Source organism: Pisolithus orientalis (assembly GCF_024613125.1).
Source record: "Pisolithus orientalis strain OTSU chromosome Unknown F5J12scaffold_9, whole genome shotgun sequence".
In the NCBI taxonomy this organism is placed as follows: domain Eukaryota; kingdom Fungi; phylum Basidiomycota; class Agaricomycetes; order Boletales; family Pisolithaceae; genus Pisolithus; species Pisolithus orientalis.
The window spans coordinates 174,863-197,983 of record NW_026260790.1 but is presented as its reverse complement, the minus strand read 5'-3'; the positions used below and the strand labels follow the sequence as shown (position 1 = coordinate 197,983).

At 50.4% G+C, this 23,121-nt stretch overlaps 11 protein-coding genes across 11 annotated transcripts; 6 read left to right on the top strand and 5 right to left on the bottom strand.

Annotated features, from left to right (window-relative positions):
• Positions 1 to 31: 31 nt before the first annotated feature.
• On the top strand, positions 32 to 1,313 carry F5J12DRAFT_562523 (thioredoxin-like protein). Its single transcript, XM_051740066.1, has 8 exons — positions 32 to 141; positions 202 to 526; positions 574 to 720; positions 780 to 809; positions 865 to 942; positions 994 to 1,025; positions 1,086 to 1,153; positions 1,208 to 1,313. The coding sequence occupies exons 2-7, from the start codon at positions 380 to 382 to the stop codon at positions 1,129 to 1,131; spliced, it is 480 nt and encodes a 159-aa protein (XP_051601288.1). The 5' UTR covers positions 32 to 141; positions 202 to 379; the 3' UTR covers positions 1,132 to 1,153; positions 1,208 to 1,313.
• F5J12DRAFT_562528 (uncharacterized protein) lies at positions 991 to 2,078 on the top strand. The gene is made up of 2 exons (XM_051740067.1): positions 991 to 1,660; positions 1,717 to 2,078. Exons 1-2 carry the CDS (start codon positions 1,199 to 1,201, stop codon positions 2,005 to 2,007), a joined length of 753 nt encoding a protein of 250 aa, XP_051601287.1. The 5' UTR covers positions 991 to 1,198; the 3' UTR covers positions 2,008 to 2,078.
• Positions 2,079 to 2,104: 26 nt separating this feature from the next.
• Positions 2,105 to 5,844, top strand: F5J12DRAFT_821077 (topoisomerase II-associated protein PAT1). The gene is made up of 10 exons (XM_051745292.1): positions 2,105 to 2,371; positions 2,428 to 2,571; positions 2,627 to 3,645; positions 3,697 to 4,009; positions 4,064 to 4,299; positions 4,415 to 4,557; positions 4,610 to 4,681; positions 4,732 to 5,068; positions 5,130 to 5,242; positions 5,296 to 5,844. Exons 1-10 carry the CDS (start codon positions 2,179 to 2,181, stop codon positions 5,645 to 5,647), a joined length of 2,922 nt encoding a protein of 973 aa, XP_051601286.1. The 5' UTR covers positions 2,105 to 2,178; the 3' UTR covers positions 5,648 to 5,844.
• A 14-nt stretch (positions 5,845 to 5,858) lies between these two features.
• F5J12DRAFT_972915 (uncharacterized protein) lies at positions 5,859 to 7,648 on the top strand (the record flags this gene model as incomplete). Its single annotated transcript, XM_051750113.1, has 5 exons — positions 5,859 to 5,910; positions 5,964 to 6,221; positions 6,294 to 6,477; positions 6,532 to 6,596; positions 6,671 to 7,648. 5 exons carry the CDS (start codon positions 5,859 to 5,861, stop codon positions 7,363 to 7,365), a joined length of 1,254 nt encoding a protein of 417 aa, XP_051601285.1. The 3' UTR covers positions 7,366 to 7,648.
• F5J12DRAFT_718780 (putative RPL43B-60S large subunit ribosomal protein) lies at positions 7,608 to 8,130 on the bottom strand (the record flags this gene model as incomplete). Its single annotated transcript, XM_051741126.1, has 5 exons — positions 7,608 to 7,644; positions 7,696 to 7,805; positions 7,849 to 7,923; positions 7,976 to 8,011; positions 8,083 to 8,130. Coding segments are annotated over 5 exons (306 nt in total), but the record flags the coding sequence as incomplete, so codon positions are not given.
• A 464-nt stretch (positions 8,131 to 8,594) lies between these two features.
• On the top strand, positions 8,595 to 10,563 carry F5J12DRAFT_891178 (WD40-repeat-containing domain protein; the record flags this gene model as incomplete). The annotated part of the gene is made up of 7 exons (XM_051747461.1): positions 8,595 to 8,683; positions 8,737 to 8,916; positions 8,978 to 9,061; positions 9,112 to 9,348; positions 9,400 to 9,813; positions 9,881 to 10,085; positions 10,141 to 10,563. 7 exons carry the CDS (start codon positions 8,595 to 8,597, stop codon positions 10,561 to 10,563), a joined length of 1,632 nt encoding a protein of 543 aa, XP_051601283.1.
• A 157-nt stretch (positions 10,564 to 10,720) lies between these two features.
• F5J12DRAFT_821038 (glycoside hydrolase family 47 protein) lies at positions 10,721 to 13,387 on the bottom strand. Its single transcript, XM_051745291.1, has 10 exons — positions 12,736 to 13,387; positions 12,560 to 12,677; positions 12,330 to 12,505; positions 12,157 to 12,271; positions 12,010 to 12,103; positions 11,860 to 11,958; positions 11,350 to 11,804; positions 11,125 to 11,294; positions 11,053 to 11,070; positions 10,721 to 11,000 (listed from the first exon to the last, which is right to left on the bottom strand). Exons 1-10 carry the CDS (start codon positions 13,161 to 13,163, stop codon positions 10,862 to 10,864), a joined length of 1,812 nt encoding a protein of 603 aa, XP_051601282.1. The 5' UTR covers positions 13,164 to 13,387; the 3' UTR covers positions 10,721 to 10,861.
• A 385-nt stretch (positions 13,388 to 13,772) lies between these two features.
• Positions 13,773 to 15,828, bottom strand: F5J12DRAFT_781697 (mitochondrial ribosomal death-associated protein 3-domain-containing protein; the record flags this gene model as incomplete). The annotated part of the gene is made up of 12 exons (XM_051742597.1): positions 13,773 to 13,840; positions 13,921 to 13,992; positions 14,054 to 14,294; positions 14,343 to 14,487; positions 14,543 to 14,700; positions 14,790 to 14,852; positions 14,874 to 14,967; positions 15,022 to 15,134; positions 15,201 to 15,302; positions 15,364 to 15,456; positions 15,539 to 15,630; positions 15,681 to 15,828. The coding sequence occupies 12 exons, from the start codon at positions 15,826 to 15,828 to the stop codon at positions 13,773 to 13,775; spliced, it is 1,389 nt and encodes a 462-aa protein (XP_051601281.1).
• Positions 15,829 to 16,036: 208 nt separating this feature from the next.
• Positions 16,037 to 18,330, bottom strand: F5J12DRAFT_904862 (glycoside hydrolase family 47 protein; the record flags this gene model as incomplete). Its single annotated transcript, XM_051748586.1, has 10 exons — positions 16,037 to 16,169; positions 16,223 to 16,240; positions 16,299 to 16,468; positions 16,523 to 17,109; positions 17,165 to 17,210; positions 17,365 to 17,421; positions 17,484 to 17,578; positions 17,671 to 17,815; positions 17,868 to 17,988; positions 18,041 to 18,330. 10 exons carry the CDS (start codon positions 18,328 to 18,330, stop codon positions 16,037 to 16,039), a joined length of 1,662 nt encoding a protein of 553 aa, XP_051601280.1.
• A 250-nt stretch (positions 18,331 to 18,580) lies between these two features.
• Positions 18,581 to 19,238, bottom strand: F5J12DRAFT_821029 (uncharacterized protein). Its single transcript, XM_051745290.1, has 3 exons — positions 18,816 to 19,238; positions 18,705 to 18,758; positions 18,581 to 18,646 (listed from the first exon to the last, which is right to left on the bottom strand). Exon 1 carries the CDS (start codon positions 19,062 to 19,064, stop codon positions 18,882 to 18,884), a length of 183 nt encoding a protein of 60 aa, XP_051601279.1. The 5' UTR covers positions 19,065 to 19,238; the 3' UTR covers positions 18,581 to 18,646; positions 18,705 to 18,758; positions 18,816 to 18,881.
• Positions 19,239 to 19,879: 641 nt separating this feature from the next.
• Positions 19,880 to 23,066, top strand: F5J12DRAFT_891172 (ANTH-domain-containing protein; the record flags this gene model as incomplete). The annotated part of the gene is made up of 10 exons (XM_051747460.1): positions 19,880 to 19,945; positions 19,998 to 20,096; positions 20,153 to 20,282; positions 20,339 to 20,649; positions 20,702 to 20,813; positions 20,865 to 21,016; positions 21,070 to 21,221; positions 21,291 to 21,434; positions 21,483 to 21,753; positions 21,822 to 23,066. 10 exons carry the CDS (start codon positions 19,880 to 19,882, stop codon positions 23,064 to 23,066), a joined length of 2,682 nt encoding a protein of 893 aa, XP_051601278.1.
• Between the last annotated feature and the right edge of the window lie 55 nt (positions 23,067 to 23,121).

Sequence of the window (23,121 nt, the reverse complement as noted above, 5' to 3'; positions counted from 1 at the left end):
CACATGCTCGCTCTCAACATGCCCAATTGAAGTTCAGCACATGAGTCGTGGGTCAGGTCCATCATATCAGTTTCCTCGCCAGGTTCATCATATCGGTCCCCTCGCCTCCATCGCAATGAAACCTCAGCGATATGACCGGGAGTATGATCATGTTAATACACCTTTCTTTTCCATCGTCGCGCTCAATTCCTCCGTAAATAGATATCTGAAACAGCGAAGTGGTCAAGTCTGATGTGATGGATGGCGGTGATCACAGGTTCTGCCAATCTGGAGGCGTCTGATAGTAGAAAGTCACATGCACTACATGAGTTGGATTTCACCGTGGAACCCCTTCAAATCTCGATGACGAGCTTGGCAGACGGGCGCTCGGACCGCTGTGATGAGACGAGTCGATTTAAGAAAGCACCCATTCAGAATTCTAGTGTCGTATCGAAACGGATACAACTGCTCCTCAGCTCACACTCGTTGTAGTCCCAGAATGGCCACGATCCAGTACATTTCCAGTCCTGACGAGCTCTCCAGCATGGTGAGTCCTCTCGGTCACAAAGATATGCTGAAAATAAATGTTAATAGATTACTTCCAACGCGAATGTTGTCTTATACTCCTATTCTCCGTTATGCTACCTTTGTATCCGGACGACACCGATATTTAAAAGTGTTGTCGCCCAATTCGCGTCTGCACAATGGCATTTCTGTAGGGTGAACATCACAGAGCATCCGGTATGATACTACTTGCTATTCGGCAAACTCCCCGGTCCGATCTTTTGGGTTACGTCAAGGACATTGCGAAGTTAGTTCGGACCACCAAGGTGCGTCCGTCCTCTGGATAACCACTCGCAACCGCAACTTGACGTGGGTTATTAGACGCCGCACTTTGTCATTTTCTATGACGGGAAGCAAGTTTCAGAGAAGAAAGGCCAGGTCACGAAGGACGAATTGAAGGTAACGCACCAAAGAGTGTCGAGTCAGTGTTCTTACACAACAGATATGCAGGAATGGTTGACGGGCCGCGTTCTTCTCAGAGAGTGGGTATAGCCCGCTATCCGCCTAGACGTAGCTTACGAAGAATTCTGCAAGAATACCAGTCACCATCACAAACGACTCCGATTCCTCGTCGGTAATATCGGATAGAAGTGCAGGTTCAGCAAGCGAGGTGACACCCTAAATTGAGAGCTTATTCGTTGTTAACTTGACACTTATGTCTAAGGACATTCATATTTATGTACCACCCCACCCTCCGAGAGACTACGACGGTGGAATATCTAGAAAACCTTGCACAGGAGAATTCGAGATCAAACCAAAACGCAAAGGCATTTTCCGTTGGCCTCATAACCGTATACAGTTTCGTGACCAGGAGCCGCACTGTGAATATGTGCCAAGGGAGACGGATCCTGGTCTGGAAATCGGCCGAGCGAACGATGGGGAGTCGTTCGTTGCTCTCATGTTCCTGAACACCCTAGACGGTTCTCCAGGGACGCTGCATTTCAAGTTTAGTTTTATCCCAGATCCCTTTGAGGATGCTCGCTTCAAGTCTGCTTCCTTCACAGTGATGTTTTCAGGAGAATGCACTGATGGCACGTCATTTCCGCTGAGCATCCTGGATACTGTCCCGCCGTGCAGACCTGCTGGTACGATACACCAAAATAGCCCCTATGGACCGGTACGTTACTCCCTTATATACGTATCCCGAGACTGAACATTGTACGTGTTGCTCAGATTGCAGTAGTGTCGGAAATTCAGAGCCAAGGCTCGTGCCCAACTGTTCGATGGTCACTTATAGAGCAATGCCCGGGAAATGGACTGAACACGAACTACGAGTTGTCTGTATCTCTTTCCGCCATCCCAGCCCGCCTAAACATGACGTACTATACCGAGGCAACCTTAACAAAGGATCTGCCCATTTTTCTGGGATTTTCAACGGATTTGAAGATCGGGTCGATGGAGATGCCATATGAGAGGACGATTGTGTATGGGGAAGCAGACAATGCAGGGACAGGGTTAGGTTAGATTGCTTGTTTACGGGCAGTGTTGTAATAGAGTAGTGTAGTATGTCAAGCAAAGTAATAGGGTTAACGGAGTGTGTATGGTCGTATTTGTGACTGAGACCGCATATCTCTCCGATTTCTTCGTTTTCGAAGTTCCCGGAAGACCTTTGGCTTGTCAAGGCAAGGCTTTCTTATGTCTTTCTTTGGATTCGAAACCAGCAGTTTAGAGGAAGAAAAGAAGAAGTTTTTGGAAGGTGGCCTGCAAGAGTCTGAGGACCTTGCGGTCTACACCTGGGGGGACGACAGTTACGATGGTCTTGGTGATGCCCTGCTCGAAGGGGGCGATGAACTGAACGATGAGACATTTGGTGGCATAGGTGAAGTTGGTGAGTACTGAAGCATGTTGTGTTCTCATCTCTTCTGAGTGCGACATGGTTGGCAGGCAAAGACTTTGATTTCACAAGACAGACTTTGCCAGATGTCATCGGAGGCAGGGATGAGGAGCAGATCGTTACCCAGGAACTCCCGAGGCAGCAGACACCCCTGCAGGACTCTAGCCAATTTGCATCGAGGCTGGCTGGGCGCGGTATGTAACTCGTTTGTTCTCCTTAGTCACACTCATCTATATGACATCGACGTAGTCGCTTCTCCAGCTGGTGTTTCAATCTGGGATGACCAGTCACCGTTTTCGATGCTTCCCGGTCCTCGCGCAAATGGGACTTCACGTCCCACGGATCACCAGCGAGCGCCGTCTGCATTGAACAAGACCACTCTGCCTTCGCATGCGCTTGCAGACCATCGGCTACACGATCAGCAGATCCACCCCCGATCGCAGACACCGATTTCAGTACCTCGTCCGATCTCTCGTGGTGTCACGCAGACCGGTGCACGAACTCTGCAAGAGATAGAGGCTGAAATGCGGCTCGCTGCGCAGCAAGCCCGTCAGCGCCAGGAGCTCGAATTACGACAACAAATGCAACTGCAACGAGAGCGGGAGTTGCGCCTTGCCGAACAGGAGCAGCAGGAGAGGTTACTCACGCAACAACTTCAACAGCAACAACAGCATGAGCTACAACTACGTCTCAGTCAGCATCAGCACCCGTTCCAGCAGCAGCCTACGCCCCCTCCACGTATGGTACACCACGCCAACGCCCAGTTACCCCGCACACAGTCCCCTCGTTTCCATCATCAACACCAACAACAGATCTTGCTGCTACAACAAGAACAGGAAAGACAACAGCAGGAGCGCTTGAAAGAGCTACAAGAACGACTAAGAATGGAAGAGATCGAAAGGCAGCTACGCGCTCAGTCAATATCCCACATTCAGCGCCAACCCTCCGTTCAAGCCCGCCGACAAGCTAGTTACGCGGACTTACAAGCGTTGCAGCAGCGCAGGGGACACTCGCCTGCCACTTACGTAGGTGGGAATCCTGCAGAAACGCCCTTGATGAACCAACACAACGCCCAATTTTTACCACAAAATATCCAACTACAGCAGAGATTGCTTTCAGAAATGGCTCAAGCGGAGTTTATGAGGGACGTGCAGGGCATAAGCCAGGCGGAACAAGAAGCCCTACGAGCAGAGGCCATGCGTAAAATTATGGAGACGGAGCGAATGGAGGAGAAACGGCGCCGCAAGGCGGCCAAAATTGCGCACATGGTCTGTTCATTTTATCTGGCTTCGCAGTATCTGCTGATCTTGCATTTGCAGTCACGTTACAACGATTTGATGACGCAATCTGATAAGGACTTCATCACCAGAATACAGGTCTCGCAACTTGTTACGCAGGACCCGTATGCGGATGACTTCTACGCACAGGTTTACGGTGCCATCCTTCGTTCTCGCATGGGTTTGCAGTCTGGAGACGAGCGCGTTCTCAAGTTTGGGTCGGGCGGTGGTGTCGGCCTCGGACTTGGGCAAAAAGTGCCCGGAAGGCGCCAAAGTGCGATGCAAAAAATGGAAGCACAGGTGGAGCGGATTGTCAGCAATGCCAGGCTCCGCGAAAAAGAGAAGGGTTTGCACTGTGCGTCTGTCTTTTCTTACCTTCTTCTCTTCTGAAACTAGTATGTGCCTTTAGCCCTTCAAAGTCTTCAGGGAGCTCTTGGCAAAACCGCCGGACGGAGTTACAAGGCTGCACCTCGACAACTCCTTCAGGTTGATGCGGGTACCGCGACATCCACCGTATCTGGTACACACCCACACATTTCCAAGGATGATGTCCAACTAGACACCCGGCACCCTTTGGGAGATAGTAATGGTGCTGCACGTGAGGCTGCAAAAATGGGGCGCGAGGCTTTGGGAGATGCGGCCGGCGTGGGTTACTTTTGTCGCGCCACTTCCTGTTGTGCTAACGCTTCTCTTTCGCTGCTCCGTATCGATAATTGTTTGGGTTGGCCGTTGTCGCCGTCGTGGTGTTCGGTGGATTCAGGCTGATGGCGTGGTGAGGAAAGATCCGCTTACGCATCGGCAAGTCCTCGTCGCACTAGAAGCACTTTATGACCTGGTATTGAACGTCGAGCAACTGCGACGCGATCAACCACCAGAGGAAGACGTAATGGCTGTTACCGCATGGTACGCCTTACTCCGCTGGCAAGCCCGTCGAATTTGACTGATGCTCACCCAGGTCCAACTCATATAATGATCTGGTGGAACAGATATGGGTCGCGCTGAAGGTCTTGATTCCTCTTGAGACCAGGTAAAAAGGAAATTAGTTTTGAGCTTGGACAATGTTGACAGGACCCACAGTGACCCACACCCGTTCATTTCCCTCCTCACACCCATCAAGGGCAAAAAACTACTCCCACGGCTCAGTCGACATATTGCCACCCACCGAATGCCAACGCTTTTGACACTACTTGTGGCTTGTTTTTCTCAATTAGATGTGGTCGCGCAGGCACATATTCTTGATACCCTTGAAGACTCACCAGAACGGCAAGAGGTGGAGCGACAGACAGCTGCATTCCTCGGAAGCGTACTACAGAGCATCTTACCGGTTGTCGCTCGGGCAGAGTTACGACTCGTTACGGGATTACTAGGATTACTCCTAGATCGGAGTGACATCATCCAGGTTGCTCAGACTCGGGTGAGTATCACGCCAAAATCTCGTTGACTAGCATGAGCTTACACGATTACCGGTTTGATAGCCCGGTATTGCGATGCTCACGCTGTTTTTGAGTCGTGTAGAGATCATCAAGCAAGGAATGAGCACTATTGCCGAGCCGACGGATCTTCCAACACCTGAAGAGGCTCAACAATGGTGCGTGTTTGCGGTGATCCTGACGGTTATTGTATCATTCATGAAGAGTTCAGGCAGTTGGTGTTCGACCATTTTTTCCAGCTCCTCGCCCCGTATTTCCCCATGCTATTCCCATCTACGCGTTTCGCACTCCAGCCGGCGGCAACAACGGCGGGGCCAACTGTTATGCGGCAAGCCGATCTTCTCGATCAGCCTGTGTGGCAGTTCCTGGCAGCAGTGGCCCTCCACGCTTCTCCAGATCAACAATCCACATTAGTTGCTGGGCTGCGTGACAAAGTCCTGGAGAATGTTGCGAGTGTCCACAAGGGATGGATTACGGACGAGGAAGAGCGGTCGACGAAACTGGCTAATGTCAATTTGTTTTTGCATGCTCTTGGGCTGGACAGTTCGCAGATCACGGTATAAGTGTCGCATTTCATTGAGGCGTTTTGGTTAGACTGGAAGGAATTGTGTTGTTATATTTCGACTTCGAGTTTTACGGTATAATTTTGCAGGCCGGGAGGAGCACGGCTTTGTACAAGTACTTACGTAATAGGCACACTTGTTTGCACATGTTTGTACCCGTCCTCGTGTTGTGACCAAGGTTGTCGCAATCCGCTCTTGAACTCCAACCACAATGACCACCACAAGTGACGCAGTCCTCAAGGCAGAAATAGCCCGCTTAACAGGTTTGTCTCGCTTGGATTTACATGTAACATTCTCTAACCCATTATCTATCAAGGCGCGATCAACCATCACAAGTCTGTCCAGCAAGCTTATGGACCTGCCCCCGGCCCCGCAAGTTATCGCAGAAGCAATAAATATGTTAATCCAACCTACAGGCCTCCTCCTTCTTACAAACCTCGATCTTATCAGAATATAGCATCCAACCACGTTCCAGCCCCCGCAACGAAGACCACGCAACCTTCCTCAACCCGGGATATCGTCATCGGTGGTGTCGCATTCGAATCTTCCTCTCGTTCTCTCGTACGAAAGGATGGTAAGTATTTGTGTTGCAGGTCGCATGCGATGGGCGGGGACCCAACCATCAAATCACGCACCTTCATTCTAGCACCAAAACCGACAACAGCACCCATCAAAGTCCCCCTTAGGCCCATACCTCAGCAAGAGTTTCTCAGGACGACAAACGGACATCGCATCCCAGCAGGTCGGATTTACAAATCAAAGGTATCCTCTAGGAGTCACCGACTGAGGAATCGAAACTTGACTCTCGATAATACTCGGCCTCCCACTCAGTCTGTCCACCATCAAGCATTATTACAGAATTCAACTCTAATGGTCCGTTATAGGGGACGTCGAGCTGCGAAACGATTGAAATACGTTGACAAACCATGCCCTCGCTTCACCACTACAGGTGAGTCATACTTCCTTACTCTGGCAGCACACTGATCCTTCGCCCATGAATACGACTGACCACGTTGCTCATAGGTGCATGCAGCCGTGGCCTTACTTGTATGTATCGGCACGACCCAGACAAGATCGCCATCTGTTGGAACTTTTTACATGGCAACTGTCCCAACACTGCTGAGAGCTGCAGCCTTTCCCACGACCCGATTCCGGAACGCACACCGCTTTGTGTCCATTTCGCAAACAATGGACGGTGCACTCGGGAAAAGTGTCCTTTTCCTCACATTCGCGTGGGCCAGCGGCATGGTGTCTGCCGTGACTTTGCTGTCCTAGGGTTTTGCGCGAAGGGCCTCGACTGTAAAATGCAACACGTTAGAGAGTGTCCAGATTTCGCAGAAAAGGGCACTTGTTCAACGAAGGGATGTAAGCTTCCTCATGTCATACGTGCGAACCGCAGTCGCAAAGTGCATTCGACATCGGCGGCGACACCGACAACGCCCGCACCATCAGCCCCGGGTTTGAAGCCCCTGGCTGATTCTGCCGCAACATCCGCCGTCACTTCTAGTTCTCTCTCTGGTCCTGACAATACACCGAGTTCGCAGCATGTCTCCGTCAAGGATGCCCAACTTGGTGACGACTTCGTATCTCTCGTCTTCAATGAGAGTGAAGATGATGACGATGACGACGACGACAACAATGACAATGATACAGACGAGGAAGATGACACAGAAGACGAAGAGAGTGAAAAAGAGGGCTCGGGCCCCACACCGTTGTAGTGATCTATTATATTTTGTGCATATTATTTCGTTTCGTTGAATACATGTATAATTTTGGGTATCCCAAGTGCGTGCTATCACGCTGAGCATTTCGGGTGCCTTCGTTCAGGCCCGAAGTCTGGTTCGGTTATATAGCACAAAGTATTCATCTTAATTGCATACAAATGCGAGGCATAGCGTTGCCGGAACATGTGTAAGAACATGATAAGAGCATGTGAAAGAATATACGGCATGTATTACACTTATGCCTCAGTCAACTCCCGCAGACGACGAACGGTGCTGGCATCATAGCTGAGTATCTGCAGAAGCCACATCATCTAGGGCGCTCACCTCCGTACTGTAGCAGCCGCTGTCGTAGCAACTGTCCACGCCCCTCCTGCGATAGTCTTTTTACACGAACGACAGCTCCAGATACCGACCGCTTGACGTTTAACGGAGTCCTACGAGGTCAGAAGAGACACCGATGAACGCGTGAGACGAAACGAACGAGAATAGATTATCACTACTTGCCTTTCCACAGAACGTGCAGGTATAACGAGCATGCTGCGTTACTTCCATCTGCGCAGTACAAGGTCAGATCACGAAGGAACTGCAGTAAATACAGACACACTTTTTTCACCTGCTTACGCAGGGAGGCACCGTAACGCTATATATGCAATAAACCGGTAGTTTCAACATGCACTTCTTTCAAACGATCCCAGGATGACTTATACGCACAGTGCCGTACTTTCCGGTCACACCAACCTTGCGTGTGCGTTTGCTCTGTCAGATTCCGTCAAAAGGGTTCAACTCGAGTAAGTAAGGGCAGAAAATGCTGACCATCTTGTTTGCTTGGAGGGGTTGTCGTTGACGAGTTGCGCCGCCTGTGTCAGTATAATTTGAGTTTGGTAGTCAGCCACAGTCGGCATTTGCCGATGAACTGTACAATTGGAACCCACACGATGAATTATTATTACAAGACCAGTATGACAAAGACAAAGCTATCAATTGAAACATTAATGGACTCAGACCCGCTGGTGTCATTGCAAGAAGCCTGATAAACTAGGATCTTATTGTTACAGTTACCACGTGCTCCTCCTGATGAAAAAATAAAGAAATACCCACCGTAAACAAATGAGGGGGCCATACTCGGTGGATCGTAGCTTTTCTGCGGTCATGATTCATGACCCCTATCGCTCTGGAGTCTAGATAAGGCAACTGGGTTGTGACTGGGTACATGGCTTCAAAACATGTCTCGATATCCTCATTCCAGGCTCTTCATTGGTCCGGTTCGCTCTGTGGTCATCACCGGAGCCCATATTCAAGTACTTGAAACGAGGTACCGCCATGAACGCGTGACTCTGTTGTAGTCCTTACCTCTTGGTAACACAGTACCGGTGACATCCTCCACTCCACAACGAACTTCAGCGCGCAGGACAAGGATGCCGTGATCAAGTCAGGTCCGATCCGTTGCGCAGCGATAAGTCATGACGATAAATACCTTGCGACTGCTGGGGACGACAAGCACTTGAAAGTATGGGATTTAGGGCCCCTGGCTTTGATGAGCACACGGTACGGCCCCGACGGATCCCTGGGATGTATATCGCTGGACTTTTTTTTTTTTTTTTTGCAGAGAATTACCCAAAAAAGCGACGGGGATAGAGTTCACGAAGGGCGATGATGTTCTCGTCGCTGATAAATTCGGCGATGTGTTTCGGTGAGTGTAATGTGTGGTGGTCCAGTGATCTTACACGGAACGCCCGCAAGGTACACTCTACGCCACGATCCGAGTGTCACGTCCACAAAGTCCGCCGACGATGCATCTGCCTTACCTGAAAATCCCTCTGGCGGAGTCCTTGTCCTTGGACATGTCTCTGTCCTTACGGGTTGTCTGCTCACTCCTGATCAGGACTTCATAATAACGTCCGACAGGGACGAACACATAAGAGTGAGTTGGTATCCGGAAGGATTCGTCATCGAGTCCTATTGCCTAGGTCACGAAAGGTATGATTCGTGTTTGACCGTCGCAGAAAAGAGCTAATGTCTTTCGGAAAGATATGTCTCTGCTATTCACATTCCCCCATCTGCGCCGACTAGTCTAATCTCTGGCGGGGGCGACCCGGACCTGAAAATATGGGATTGGATGACAGGCCGTTTAGAGCGCAACGTCAACATCTTTGGTGACGTTGAACCTTTTATGATGGCGAAGGCTCCAAAGCGGAGGCCTAAATCACAGAATGGCGGTGATGACGACGCGGAAATTAACAAGAGAAGCGGTCGGCGGAAAAAGAAAACGAAACAGAAGCAGGATATCCAACGCGGTGACAGCGAGGACCCAATCGCCGGTTCATCCGCGGACGTGTCGATGTCGAACCGGGATCTCGCCGAGACAGAAACAGTATTCGTTGTACACAAAATTGATTCTTTCGTTTCCCGAGGCGGAAGCCATATAGTATTCAGCGTCGTCGGGTATCGCCTTCTTTTTTTTTTTTCTTCTTGTCTGACAGCCTCAGGTCTGACCTATATCATCTTACAGCGCGACAGCATTGTTTGCATTTTCATCAGTCGACGTTACTGATGATGCAGCGATTTGTCGATTTGATTGCGGAAGACCAATTATCAACTTCACCGTAGCTGGTTACGGCTTGATCTGGATCTTATTGGATGCAGACTACGGGGGTAAGGAAAATCCTGAAAGTCTAGGGAAATTGGTTCGGGTCGTAAGATGGCATTCTGGCGAGGTTTGACGTGTCCAACCTTGGCTGCTGTGAAGTTTATCTGACTTGCATCTATCAGTTCCTTGAAGTTGATAACGCACCCCCGCTCCTCCAGTCACTCAATTCAGCATGCGTGATACCAGGTCTGTATGTCCTGATTCATAGGGAGCTACCTGTTGAGTTCTTCACAGCAACTCCGACAGAACTCAAAGCCTTAGATCTATACTCGGACCTCGTATCTCTACCTAAGCATGTTGATGGCGAGCCTGAAATTCAAGAGCGCGGACAGTCCGAACTTCTCGAAGGCAGCGGTACATCAGCCAGTGTCGAGAGGAGCTTGCCAAAGAGGACGCTTGGACGGCTTAAGCATAAACTTGCACTGCAACGATTGCTACAGGATCAAGCGGAGAGTGCAGATTCTGAAGCACCACCCGGTACTAAGCGCCCCAAAGCTGAAAACTCGGACGGCGCCCCGGAAGACGCGGACATGGAGTTGACTTAGTTGTGTGGATTAAATAGAAACGTGAAAATAAAAAACTTATGTGAATGCAGGCGGCAGGAGGCTTGTTGTCAGGTCCACCGAGTAGATTGAAACTGCTGCCCCATACACTCGTCCACGGTCTTGACACTCTGGTGGTACATCGTAGATTGGCTCAACCAAGGAGCTCTAAAACAATACATACGATACTGTGTGCAGAGAAGGAAATGAGTAAGCAAGAAAGAGCGTGATTTTGATGACCCGGGTAAAATCTCCATATAACAACCACGAATGAAAATGAATCCAAGTACAGAAGAGAGTTCTACAAGGGTATCTTGTACTGCACTTTCTCCCACTGCGACCACTCGAAAACTGGGAGAGGGTGCGCTTCCGTGTTGAACACCCATCGATCGAGGGGAATGATATCTTCTTCCACGAAAAGAAGATAAAGGTATTTCAGTCTAAAAACAACGTCAACCTCAGCGGGTCACGAGCGAAAGTTTAAGTACTTACGTCTCAGCAAGGAAGTAACTGTAGTGAATGGCGAATCAGAACTACAAACAGGTTCGGCAAGTGAGGGCTCACCTTGGCATTTCGTCAAGCTTCGCCGGGGTTTCGCGATCTACTCCACGGAGACTCGCATACCCATACACGGTCCAGGCATGCTTTTCGATAGACTGGAAGATCTCCCAACCACGTTCCCTCCACCGCTCATCACCCGTTGTTCGCCACATCAAATACAAACTTTCGACGACCTGCGCGACAATGCATATTGAGCTCTGTCATATTCATCAGTTCCTTGTAGCCTACCTCAGGTCGCAGAAGGTAATCAGTTTTCTTGATACGATAATCTTGAGCGCTTCCATCCTTGGCTGGGGCAGGTTCATGAAGGCCGGGCGGGACTCCGCCAGGTTTCCCTTCCTCTATCCAAGCCTTCACATGGCTGATCCATTGTCCGGAGGACCCGTCATTGATAGTCCAGGGGTCCATCACCATCTCATCTGGCCCTAAGCCGGATGGTTGGTCCGCGTACGATACGTAACACGTGTATGCCAACCCCTGTGCAGCCCACTCGTGCAACTCGCGGTCACTTGGGGGCATGTCGATCATTTTGGTACCAAGTACCAACAATCCAGGAAGGAAGCAAGAAAGGTGTTCGAAGGTGCGGGATACGGTTCCTCTGTTCATGTCCGTGACATAGAGAAGCTTCCTATTTGGAGAGAGGAAGAACAAGTTTTCGATTATCGCTCGAACAGATTTGAGGTCTAAGAACGACTCTCTTGTCGTAGGAAAAACTTTCAGAGACGAGACTAGACGTACACATTTCTCTGACTCTTGGTTCTGAACGGGCCGTAAGGAGGTACTGCTTCAGAAGGTACTCGTATCCACTGTCGGCGGCAGCACCAACGGAGAGTACGTCTGTGAGCCATATGGTTATCGATAGAGAGGACATGGCAATCGATCACGCACTATTAGCAGGCTTACCCTGCTTGATGGACCATTGCGTTGGATAGAGATCGGTAGTCGGCGACAGCTTGTACATGATGTCGATGACATGATCCACCTGTCGAGATAATGAATGCGCGTTGACTGAACAAAAAAAAAAGTGTGACGGACTCGAGTGAAGTAGTCCGTCCGACCAGTGAGATGGGCAAGGTACTTGTACTCTAACTGACAACTTGCCATTTCAGCAAAGAATGCGTCGACGTTCCAGCCGGGCCTCGTTGCACCACTGAAAAGAATGGAAGTAAACGAACGCTAACTGATAAGGAAGCGAGGGCTGGACTGACGTAGCCGTATTGACGGCATACATTGGCAAGCCAGAATTGGTGTTGAAGACAGGTAAAAGGGCTTTTCCGAGGTCATCGGCGCGAGTAAGAAGGATGGGCTCTCCGGAAAGTGCATAGGCAGAGAGCAATCCTCCTAACGCACGTATGACAGTCTCGAAAAATGGAGCAAATTTATCCTGGACAGATGTTTTTCAGTAGCTGAATGTAAGTGCTTGATCGGAAAGCAAGACCTCAGTGAGGAAGGTTATATTAGCCACCGCAGGAATGGCCTCGTAGAACTGATCGTGAAGATCCATGATCCATAAGGAGTCCAATGCGTCTAACAATGTGATGGACCATCCGTTGAAGCTGGAAAGGAGGGTTGGGATTAGAGATGGAGCAGTAAGTCCTGAGCAGCGCAACTTACGTGTTAGCTTTTCCACCAGATTTTGGTCGCAGTTCGTCGAACCCCCAAGCATACCGCGTGTAACCGTTGTATGCGTGGAGAAAAGCGTCTCTGACAGCGTCTGACCTTGCGGAATTGGGGGCGCTTTGTGGGGGATGCGGGGGAGGGTAATCAATTTCGACTTCAGGAGGGGATTCAGGAAGGACAGGATGATGCTGGGCAGGCGGAGGCGGGGGTGGACCCAAGTCATGGAACGGAGGTCCCATATACTTGCCACGTCCGAAGAGAGAGGGTAGCACGATGAACCAGAGGACTCCTATGAAGGTGACCCCACCAGCAATCCAGCGGGCGTAGTGTCTGCCTGTGAGGTGGGTCGTCTGAAAAGAGCTACACCACGATCGCATACGTTCTGGCTGGCGGTGGGTTGGCAACAAGGAATAGATAGCCATCTTGCAAGGTCTAAATAACCTTCAGAACCGAGTGGGGAAGACGCGAAGCAACGATCGAGCGGCCAAGGCTCCGAGTGTCAGCCGCTCTGCCTCAAGGATGTAAACCGGGAGAGGCAAAGCGATTGCAAAGTCTGGGTGGGGAGACCCTCGGGCAGCAGAGAAAACCCGGTGTGTGCGTGGCAGGTGTCAGCTTGGCCAATTCTCGTATTCATAAGTTATATACATACTCTCACTCAGCCGATCAGAAAAACGCGGACGATTGCCAAGACTTTCGCGGCCCTACATACATACATAACTGGCACTCAAAGACCCGGCCAGGAACCTATCCACAACGAACATGCAACGACAACGAAGGTCACCTCTTCGTTAGGTAGTAAGTACTGTACTTGCAACCTCCACAAGGGGTTGCACTGAACGGTGACCGGATACTACCGTGTTTGCCGGGTCTTGGTACATGAAGACTTCTCCCACAACCACAAATATGCCATTGGCCACAAAAAAAGCTTCGTTCATTCAAGAATTTGCTGTAACGTAACAAAAATCGCTCCTCGGTGACTTTACAGGCGGCCTGTAGTAGAGGCAGACGACGTTGAGGACCCGGATCTATTTCTAGGGAATGATGCCCTCATCCCGAGCCGGAACCTGGTCTGTGTCTAGCCAAGTCTCGTCCCCACAATCTTTGTCAATAGATTAGTAGTTACGCATGCAAGCTTCGTAATTTGTCTATGCCTCTACAACGTCAAGGTGGACAGCAAACCTTTCCAGATAAAATCTCTTGCATTCCCACCGGACTCGCTGTACTTCGCCAGGAACAACTCGTCATTTGGTGCTGCATTGCATAAAATACCAGTTCAGCACTCGTCGGTATACAGGCGAACGCGTCAACATACCTGCCGGAATAGCACGGTCACGGGTCCACACATCGAACAACTCCGTTGCTTCAGACACAGCGAGTGCATCCGGAACGCTCACCCGTGAGAGCCCCTTGGCATAGCTTTGCAATTCCGGGACGCGTTTGGCGTATGGACCGGAGTGCGATGTTGGGGGTAGGCCGAGGACTTCCGCAAGTTCAAGTGGAAGCTTGAAAGTGGTGTCTGTACCTGAAAGGGCACCTACGACAGCACCTCGGGCCTAAAGATGTACTGAGCATCTCATTGGACAGCTACAGAACTGACTTACGAATTGCTTTAGTCCGCTGGCATATTCCAACAATAAGCGTGGCATGGAAAGGTGGTACGGCTGAATCCGGGAGTAGTGTGGATCGCGATACTTCGTCTTGCAGTATATCGCTTGGAAGTCATCGATGGCGAGCAAAACGGGGAATCTAGATAACGAAACATGCAAACCTCCGGGTGATACTGCACTCGACAGATACGTACGCAGTTTGCTTTCCAAGCTCTGATAGGACTGCCGTCAACACGGTAGGAGCCAATACCTGTTCCTTCGTCCCTACTTTCACGAGGTCCGCAAGGGTCGTGCCTGCAGGGACAGGTTCCTCTACGCTCCACCTCCACGCCCGCTTGCGTATGCAATTGCTCTAGTCGTGGACCATTGACAGTCAGGAGACGCTGGAGGGTTTGGTATGCGAAGACAGGTTGAGCGTATGTCTGGGTCCGGGGATCGTACGCGTAGGAAGTCGTAGAGTTGACGAGACTGATCGCTGGCGACGACCGTCGAGTTATTTTTCCCCTGTGACGGTGGAGTACGCACCTCTCGGGAAGTATAACACGATCCAGTCCCGCATATAACAGTATTGTAGTGCTTGCAGCAAGAGAACGCTCTTTCCAGCAGCCAGGTGAACCGGCTAAGGAAATAGGTTTGGATACAAGTATTCATATGAATTCCGTCGGAAACTCACCAATCACTAGCCTGTGGTTTGTGCTGCCCTTCTTGACTCGCTAAATCCAATCTATTGATGACGTCGATTGTCACACCCCGTATTACTGAGCACGGTTTTGAAAGGATTCGATACTGGATGACCATACAAAAAAAAGGAATGAACTGTTGCAAATGAACGAAGTAACCCGAGGTACCAACCTCAACAAGTAGATTTCGAGGCAGCCCAAATATTCGGGAGGGGTCCTTGTCATTTTGAGGGAATGCGAGTGCTTGTGATATGACCGCCTCTGTGAGGATTTCCTGTGATTGAAATTTTGCGTGAGCGAGTCCACAAAATCTGATTGAGGAACTACAAACTCACCGGATGGAAATTCTGCAGCTGGAGTTGGCTATTCCGCCGGTCCGTCTCGAACAGTGGATGTGTCAACTGAGCTACTGGCATCGGAAGGAAGGCCTGCAGCAGCATCGATTAGTGTCCATACCACCTTCCGAGATTTTGGGATGACCGTAAACAACTGGTTGGTCGTAACACTTACCGTGTACCTCTTCCGTTTTGTGGCTACTGCTTGATCTGTATCTTCAAGTTCTCCACCCTTTCCCTTCTTCTGGGCCTTCGAAAAGCCATGTGCTGTACACTCGTCAGCAATGTCGCGTTCGAGGATTGTTGTGCAAGCTTACAACTTGGCTTGACCGCTCCAGGTCGCGCCTTTGCATAACTTCTGACTTGAGTGCTGAGTGCCGGGAGCCCTACGCATGCAGCATTCGAATCCGAGAATGCTAGAAGCGAGCGAGTCGCGTGTCTACAGCAGCTGCTGAGAGGCAACATTTGTGGACCCAAAAAGTCGGGGCCGTATTTGGCACACCTCCAGTTAGAACTTAGCCGGTCTTGTCGACGTCACGCAACGCAAAATAACACACAGTAAGGAAAAATTATATGCAGGGTAGATACAGAAGTACAAGGCTGGTTATATAACATGTCTACGTATCCAATCGTGCACTGTTCATTCATGACACTGCACTAGGAAGGTGCTCCTCTATATTTCATAGGCGACCGATTCCTCCGGTGTCCACGCAAATACGGGTAACGGATGGGCTTCCGTGTTGAAGACCCATCTATCCAATGGAACGATATCCTCATCCAAGAATAGCAGATATAGATACTTGAGACTATATGGAAACCGTTAGAAAAAGGAACTGAATCATCAAATAGACAAACGTACGTCTCAGCCAAGAAGTAGCTACGCATCATGATACATATCAGCACCCTGCACAAAAGCAAAAAAGTTGGCCACGGACCTAGGCATGGAATCCAGCAGTACAGGCACTTTCATGTGAACTCGGTCCACACATGCATATCCCGATGACGTTTTGGCCTCTCGTTCTATAGCCTGAAAAACGTGCCATCCACGGTATCGCCACCTCACATCCCCTGTCACCCGCCACAACATATAAAACGATTCGACAGTCTGCAGAGACGAGCGTAAGTTCGTCAATACGCGCAGTTTGTAAGGTATGATCACCTCAGGCCTCAGGTAATACGCAATGTTTCTAACACCATAGTCCCGCGTGACTGTGGCCCGATCTCGTTCTTTGGTGGAAACCAAACCCGGTGGTTCAGACCAGGGCAGCTTATCACCGACACCAGGCGGAGGTCCTCGTCTACCTTGCCTATCCCATGCACGAACAGCACTCATCCAGCGTGTGATACCGAACTTTCCACCAGCACGCATGGAAACTGTTTCGGGACCCAGCCCTGTCGGCTGGTCAGCGTAGGTAATGTAGCAGGTCTGGGCGATGGCTTCTGCGGCCCACAAATGTAGATCCGTGAGGTTGAACTCGGAAAGTGCCTCGTAGCCCCCGCGGTCCCTGGGTAAAAGATCTCGGGTAAGCTCTTCCAAGTTAATCCCTACAGATTCGAGGTCGTCGAGAGGAAGCATTTTTACGCCAAGGGCTAATAAGCCCGGGAAGAAACATGACAAGTGTTCAAAGTGATGGGTAACCCTGGTGTCCTCGAGCTTGTAGGTCGACATATCGGTCACGTATACGAGGTGGCGCTGTGGTGAAATAAACATAAGATTGTTAATGACATGAGTAGTCATTCTGATGTCTAAAGCAGCTCGTCAACTGCCATTGACAAAGACTCGAGTTTTCGGGGGGCTTACACATTTCAAGATTTTCCTTGTCGGTTTGTGCCGTTAGTAGATATTGCTTGAGAGTATATTCATGTGCGCTGTCGGCTGCTGCACCAACGGACAAGTGGACTAATGTACGAACTTGACCATGTAAATTAGAGAAGAGAATTAGAGGGAAGTCCATACGGTCATAAGGCTCTCCGGATGTCAAATCCCACTTAGTGGGATACATCCCTCCGGAGAATTGTCAAGTTAGCATTGTAGAAAAGGTCAGTGATCATGGTTGCCTAAAAGTAAGCAGATCCATCAGGCTCATTTCCATCGTCGGGAATGTGTGGAAGGCACCTACGCGTTCGGCGTATTCCTCCTTGCCGGTAATTTTGCCAAGATAAGAATATTCCAACTGCCATGATGCAATTTCAGCCAGCATGCCGACAGGGGGACCTGATTCCACGCCCCTGGGAGCATTGAGTTACACTGAGAGGTTGAAGTGGAGAGGTCTTACTCATAGGTATTAACAGCGTAAACTGGGAAACCGCTCTCAGTATTGAATGCAGGTAAAAGCTTGGCCCCAAGTTCATCCGCTTTGGTGAGTAGTCGTGTGTCGTTGGACAAGGCATAAGCAGACAACAATCCGCCCAGGTAACGGATCACGGTCTCGAAGAAGGGCACCGCGGTATTCTGTCAAGAGTTCGCAACAGGAAGCAAGATGCTTTGGAAACGTAAGACATACCGCCGGGAGTGAGAAATTGGTGTTCATAATCATCGGAAGCGCACGCTCGTACTCGTCTTTTAGTCCCATGAGAAGCATGGTGTCGAGCGAGTCCACTGCGGTCACCCCCCACTGGTTGAAGCTGGCCAGTCTGATATCGGTTATCGAGTCATGTTATGACGGTGAAGCAGTACCTGTTTGTCGATGCGTTCGAGAGCGGCGTCAATTCGTCATGGGGAAAGGCATAACGCTCGTAACCATGATAGGCATGCAGGAAAGCATTCTTGACTTGGACAGCACGTTCAGCCCATATTTCTGGTGGTTCGGTGGGCCAGAAAACGACGTCTTCTTCCGGAATAAGCTCGGGGAGAGGGTCGCTCTGAGTGTTGCGTAAGTGGGTATAATACAGGATACATAGAGCGAAAGAGAATGCGATTGCGACTAGGATACGCCGAGACGAGAATCCTCGTCGGTGGAGAGACATGCAGATGTTAGTAGGCATACGCAAGAATGCACCCCAGATGGTGCTGAAGATAGACATGGCACCACTGGGGCGGAAGCGGTTAGAGCAAGCGGAACGTGGGACTAAGGGTAGTATAGAGGACGTAATGCTGGTATTACATAATCAAAGTGTCCGTGAAGTGCCCGTCCTTAGATTTGTACGGATAATGCAGTCTCGGAAGGGGGATGTTAAGGTAGTTTCCATGGCACAGTACGTGGAACGTATGAACAGGAGACGGTGTCCATCTCAGTCAGGTGCTAAAATGTTTCGGAAGGAAACGCGGTCACGTGCATTCTGACTGTAGAATCGATGTCAACAACCTTGCCAGTGAAGTGCTGGGCAAGTGGATCACGCACCCGTCCAGAATAAGCATCGCAGAAGTACTGCGATGGTGTATTCAAGGAATTTGCCTTGTTCGTCAGTAAATTGGATACTTAAGCACGCTCTGTATGAGGGATCGCTCAAACCTTGAAAGTCGATGGGTCACAGCATATACCATCTGTCTGCATTGCATGCAGCCAAAAGTCCATAGACTATTTCTTCCTTCGTTTGTTCGGTCTGGGGTCTTCCAGTACATCTTGCCGCCTATCTTGGACTCTCTGTAAGAAATCGACTCTCTCCAGATAACCGCCTCTGCGTTTGTTCGCAGTGAGCTCGACTTGGACGCCCCTCGACTGGGAAGCTAACTGGGAAGCCACGTGAGCACGCCAGTCCATAATCTTCTTGACTTTTGATGAATCCAGTATGGGGATGCGAGGTTGCTGAGGACCGGGTCGTGTTCCAGAAGTTGCCTTCGAAGCAGGGTTTGGCGTAGTGGATAGGAGTCTTTCCTCTTCTGCTCTTTCGCTGGTGGAGTTGCACTCGTTTTCGTCTTCCGAACTCTCAGCCTCTGGCGAGAAATTGGAATCATTGAGACAGTCTTGTAACATAAATAGGGGTTGTAGGGTTACCGTAAGGGTCGTAAGGTTCTTGGGTAGCGCCTCGAAGTGTTGCGACTGCAGCCTGGTATATACCGAGTGTAGCGGCGACCACTGCGTAGTTCTGAACCTGCTGCATGACTAGCACCCTCCGAATGATATCGGACGTGGCATCAGAATCTTCGTTCTCCTCGTCCGAATTGTCCTCGTCCTCCTCCCTCACGGCAATAGGGCGATTCTCGACCATAGCAATAAGTTTATGATATTTGAAGCTAGTGAAGCCACACTGCAAGCCTGCAGGCTTCATTTGCATATGTTTTGCACAAGGATGTATGTAAGTACATAGCAAATCCACTACCATTTGCGTCCTTAGTAAGCTACTATTCGGCCAAGTGGGAGCCAGGTAGTTCTAGTGCATTGACAGCAAGGTCCAAGTAGGTCCTGGTCTGCTATCTCCGATTGCTCAGGTAAACGAAAGTCGGGCAGTGTGGCCAGTAAAGGTGTGCAGCGTTCCAGTGCTCGTCTCCCGGGTGGAGCTGAGTTTGAAACAGGGAACATAGTTGGGCACTCGATTGCAGTCACTATTAGTGTGGTTCCCCCGTCAACGAACGGATATGTCCAGCTTTGACAAGGTCGTGAAGTCGGCTTGCAAGCCAAAGGCTGCCCCGCCAAAGGCAAAAGTACGTGCTGTGTTCAAGTTTTCTGTCGGAGAGCTTCGACGTCGTCTCTCAGTATCTAGATCGAATCATAGCCGCGACCTGGTCCGAGGATGGTGCCGTCTACGATGTCTGCAAGGCACTGATACCTCGCCTACGGGAACCAAATGCAATAGTGTGTATCGTATTCTCACCCCGTACAAGGATCCTCCCCTTCATTACGCCCCATAGGTCGTGTTCAAGGCATTAATTGTGTTACACACAATGATCCGCAATGGGGCTACCGACAACGTACTCTCGCACCTCTCCTCTTCGGAGGTACTCCGTTTGCGCAATATTTCTGCAGGTAACAACTGGGAAGGTCAGCCCCGTTTGTATGGCGTTTTACATACGTTCATCCGGTCATTGATGGCATAGGGTATCATGCACCGCAGAATTTGCAGCATTATGCACTTTACCTCGACTCTCGCATCCGCGCATTTAGGGAGCTGAAACATGACGCGATACGAGTGCAATCAGAAACGAACCGTGACATGCGCGTGAACAATTCTATAGAAGAGGACATGGCATATACCACCGCCCCGAAGACCTCATCTACCAAGTCAAAAGGTCCGCAGCGTAGTAAAACAGTCATGGGTCGAAAGTTGCGTGTGATGACCGTCGAAAAGGGTCTGCTTAGGGAAACGAAAACTGTTCAGAAAATGATCGACTCGTTGGTCGAGTGTCGGGTGGGTGCACCTTTCGTGTTGAACAATATGGACAGTCTCTTATACACACCAGTTCTACTTGGACGACCTGGAAGATGAACTTACCATCACTGCGCTTCGCATGCTTGTCAAGGACCTTCTGATCCTCTTCCAAGCATGCAATGAGGGTGTTATCAATGTTCTAGGTGAATGGACACCAACAAATGGGGTTTCTTTCGTCACTGATCACAATCTAGAGCATTACTTCGAGATGTCCAAGCACGATGCAAAGGATGCTCTTTCTATCTACCGTCAATTTTGTGAACAGACGGAGCGCGTCGTGGAATATTTGGGCGTTGCGAAAAAGCTGCAAAATCTTCTCAATGTTCCGATACCCAACCTGAAACATGTAAGCACTGGCTAGTTAGCATGCGACCTCACAGCTTAACGGGCGAGCAACAGGCTCCAGTGTCACTGGCAAGCTCGCTGGAGGAGTATCTGAATGACCCTAACTTTGAACAGAACAGAATCGAGTACAAGGCGAACAAAGAAGCAGCTGACAGGAACGGAAAACCTCCTAACGGTACCTTTTCGTCGCCTGCACCACCTACAAGGTACAGGCTTGAACTGCATTATCCGAATGGTCGTGCTTAGTTTTGCCTAGCTTCTTCATCTAAGCCAAGGCCTACCCCTTCTACTAGTTCCACCACCACCATCTCCTCTGCGCCATCAGGGTCAGGTAGCAAGGGGAACGTAGACAAGACCACGCTTGACCTTTTCAATTCGATAGAAGAGGAGCACCCTACTGCAAGCCCTCCCATAAGCAGGTTGGCGTCTGCTTAAGTGACAAATTTGGTTTCTGACTCGATTTTAAGTACAATGGCCCACATGACCAACTCATTCCAGCAAGTTGCGCACAACCCGTTCGTTCAGCGTCAGATGACGGGGGCGTTTCCCACCCATCCAACAAACTTCCCTCCGCAATTCCAGATGCAGCCGACGGGATTTGTGGTCTCCCAGCCATTTCAACCTGGTCAACGGGCGTTCCAGCCGTCTCAGTCGCTTCAACAGTCACCTCAACACCGACCATTTTCTACTTTCTTACAATCCACAACCAACTGGCTTCCAACCAGCAGTGACTGGAGGGTTTTTACAACCACAGGCAACGGGCGTCAATCCCTTCAGGCAAAGCATGCTTCTGCCCCAGGCCACAGGTGCAACAGCATTCAACACCGGATTTACATCGCCTTTCGTTCCGAACGTCTCAACCGCCTGGTCAGCTGGGCTCTGACATGCCATTCCAAGGGCCTCAGGCTTTCGCACCACCTAGTACACAAGGTCAACAACCAACGTTCACCACTACGGCAGGAGGACAAACCAGTTCTCGTAACTTGGCAGACGTCCCCGCGCGACCCGCATCTACACCTCTCACGACTTTTGGTGCCGCCCAACCGGCCTTTGCATCTCCACCCATTGCCCAGCCAGTGAAAAGCCATCAAACAGGCTCGCGGAATCCCTTTGGTGTCCCGGTGTCGCCTGCCCCCCCAGTACCGAAGCCACCGACTCTCATGGAATTGTCGATGGGGATGAGGAACTTTACGGCGGAGGGCAGCCAACTTATGGCTCAGCAGCCGCAACCAACAGGCACCCCGGGCACTTTCGGAGCGGGTTCCAGTGCTCCAGAGTCCTCGATCTCGAGCGTTGCGTCTTCGTTTGCATTTTCTAAGAAGCAGGAATATGGCTCTGGACCCCCAAGCAGTAATTTAAACGGCGTCGGGTTGAATCCTCACATGACCGGGACAACGGGTTCCACCTTCCAAGATTCCTTGTTCTCTTCGTTTTCACCACTGTCATCCCAGCCTACAGGTGCTACAATCACATCTTCAGCATCCTCAATCTCAGCGCTGCTGAAGCCGCAGATGACTGGCATGGCTGGATTAAAACCATTCAAGCCAACCTCTAGTTTTGGTGCTGCCCTACTGGAATCGCTTCCACCAATCCCACAATCGACGGCCGCCACACCCGACGTCACGGGAATACCGGGACCAACACACACTTCCACGCCATCCTTGCCAACCACGTTTGCGCCGAATAGCTCCAATTTTTCCAGCAATCCAACTGGGGGTGCTACTGGGAGTCTCACTTCACAACCCACCGGTATGCTTTCCGCTTTCCCACCTCATAACGGTGGGTCTACAGTGGGTGTCGGCCTCAGGCCACAAGTCACCGGGACCCCAGGGGCCGCGAATCCCTTCCGCTCGACGATGTTCGCCACTTCTCCCACGAATATGACCAATTCACTTACGTTGCCTCCCGCTTCAACACCGCAAATGAATGGAAGCCTGAGCGGTACTTCTGCGCTGGGTGTAGGATTCGGAGGAAGCAACGCCTTTTCGGCGGGGTTTGGTACTAGCGACCCGAATGCCTTGAAAGCGCAGGCCGGACCGTCTCTCATTTGAGCTTAACCATTGCGCGATGACCATTGATGACGCTCCTTTCCTTGTCTATCATACC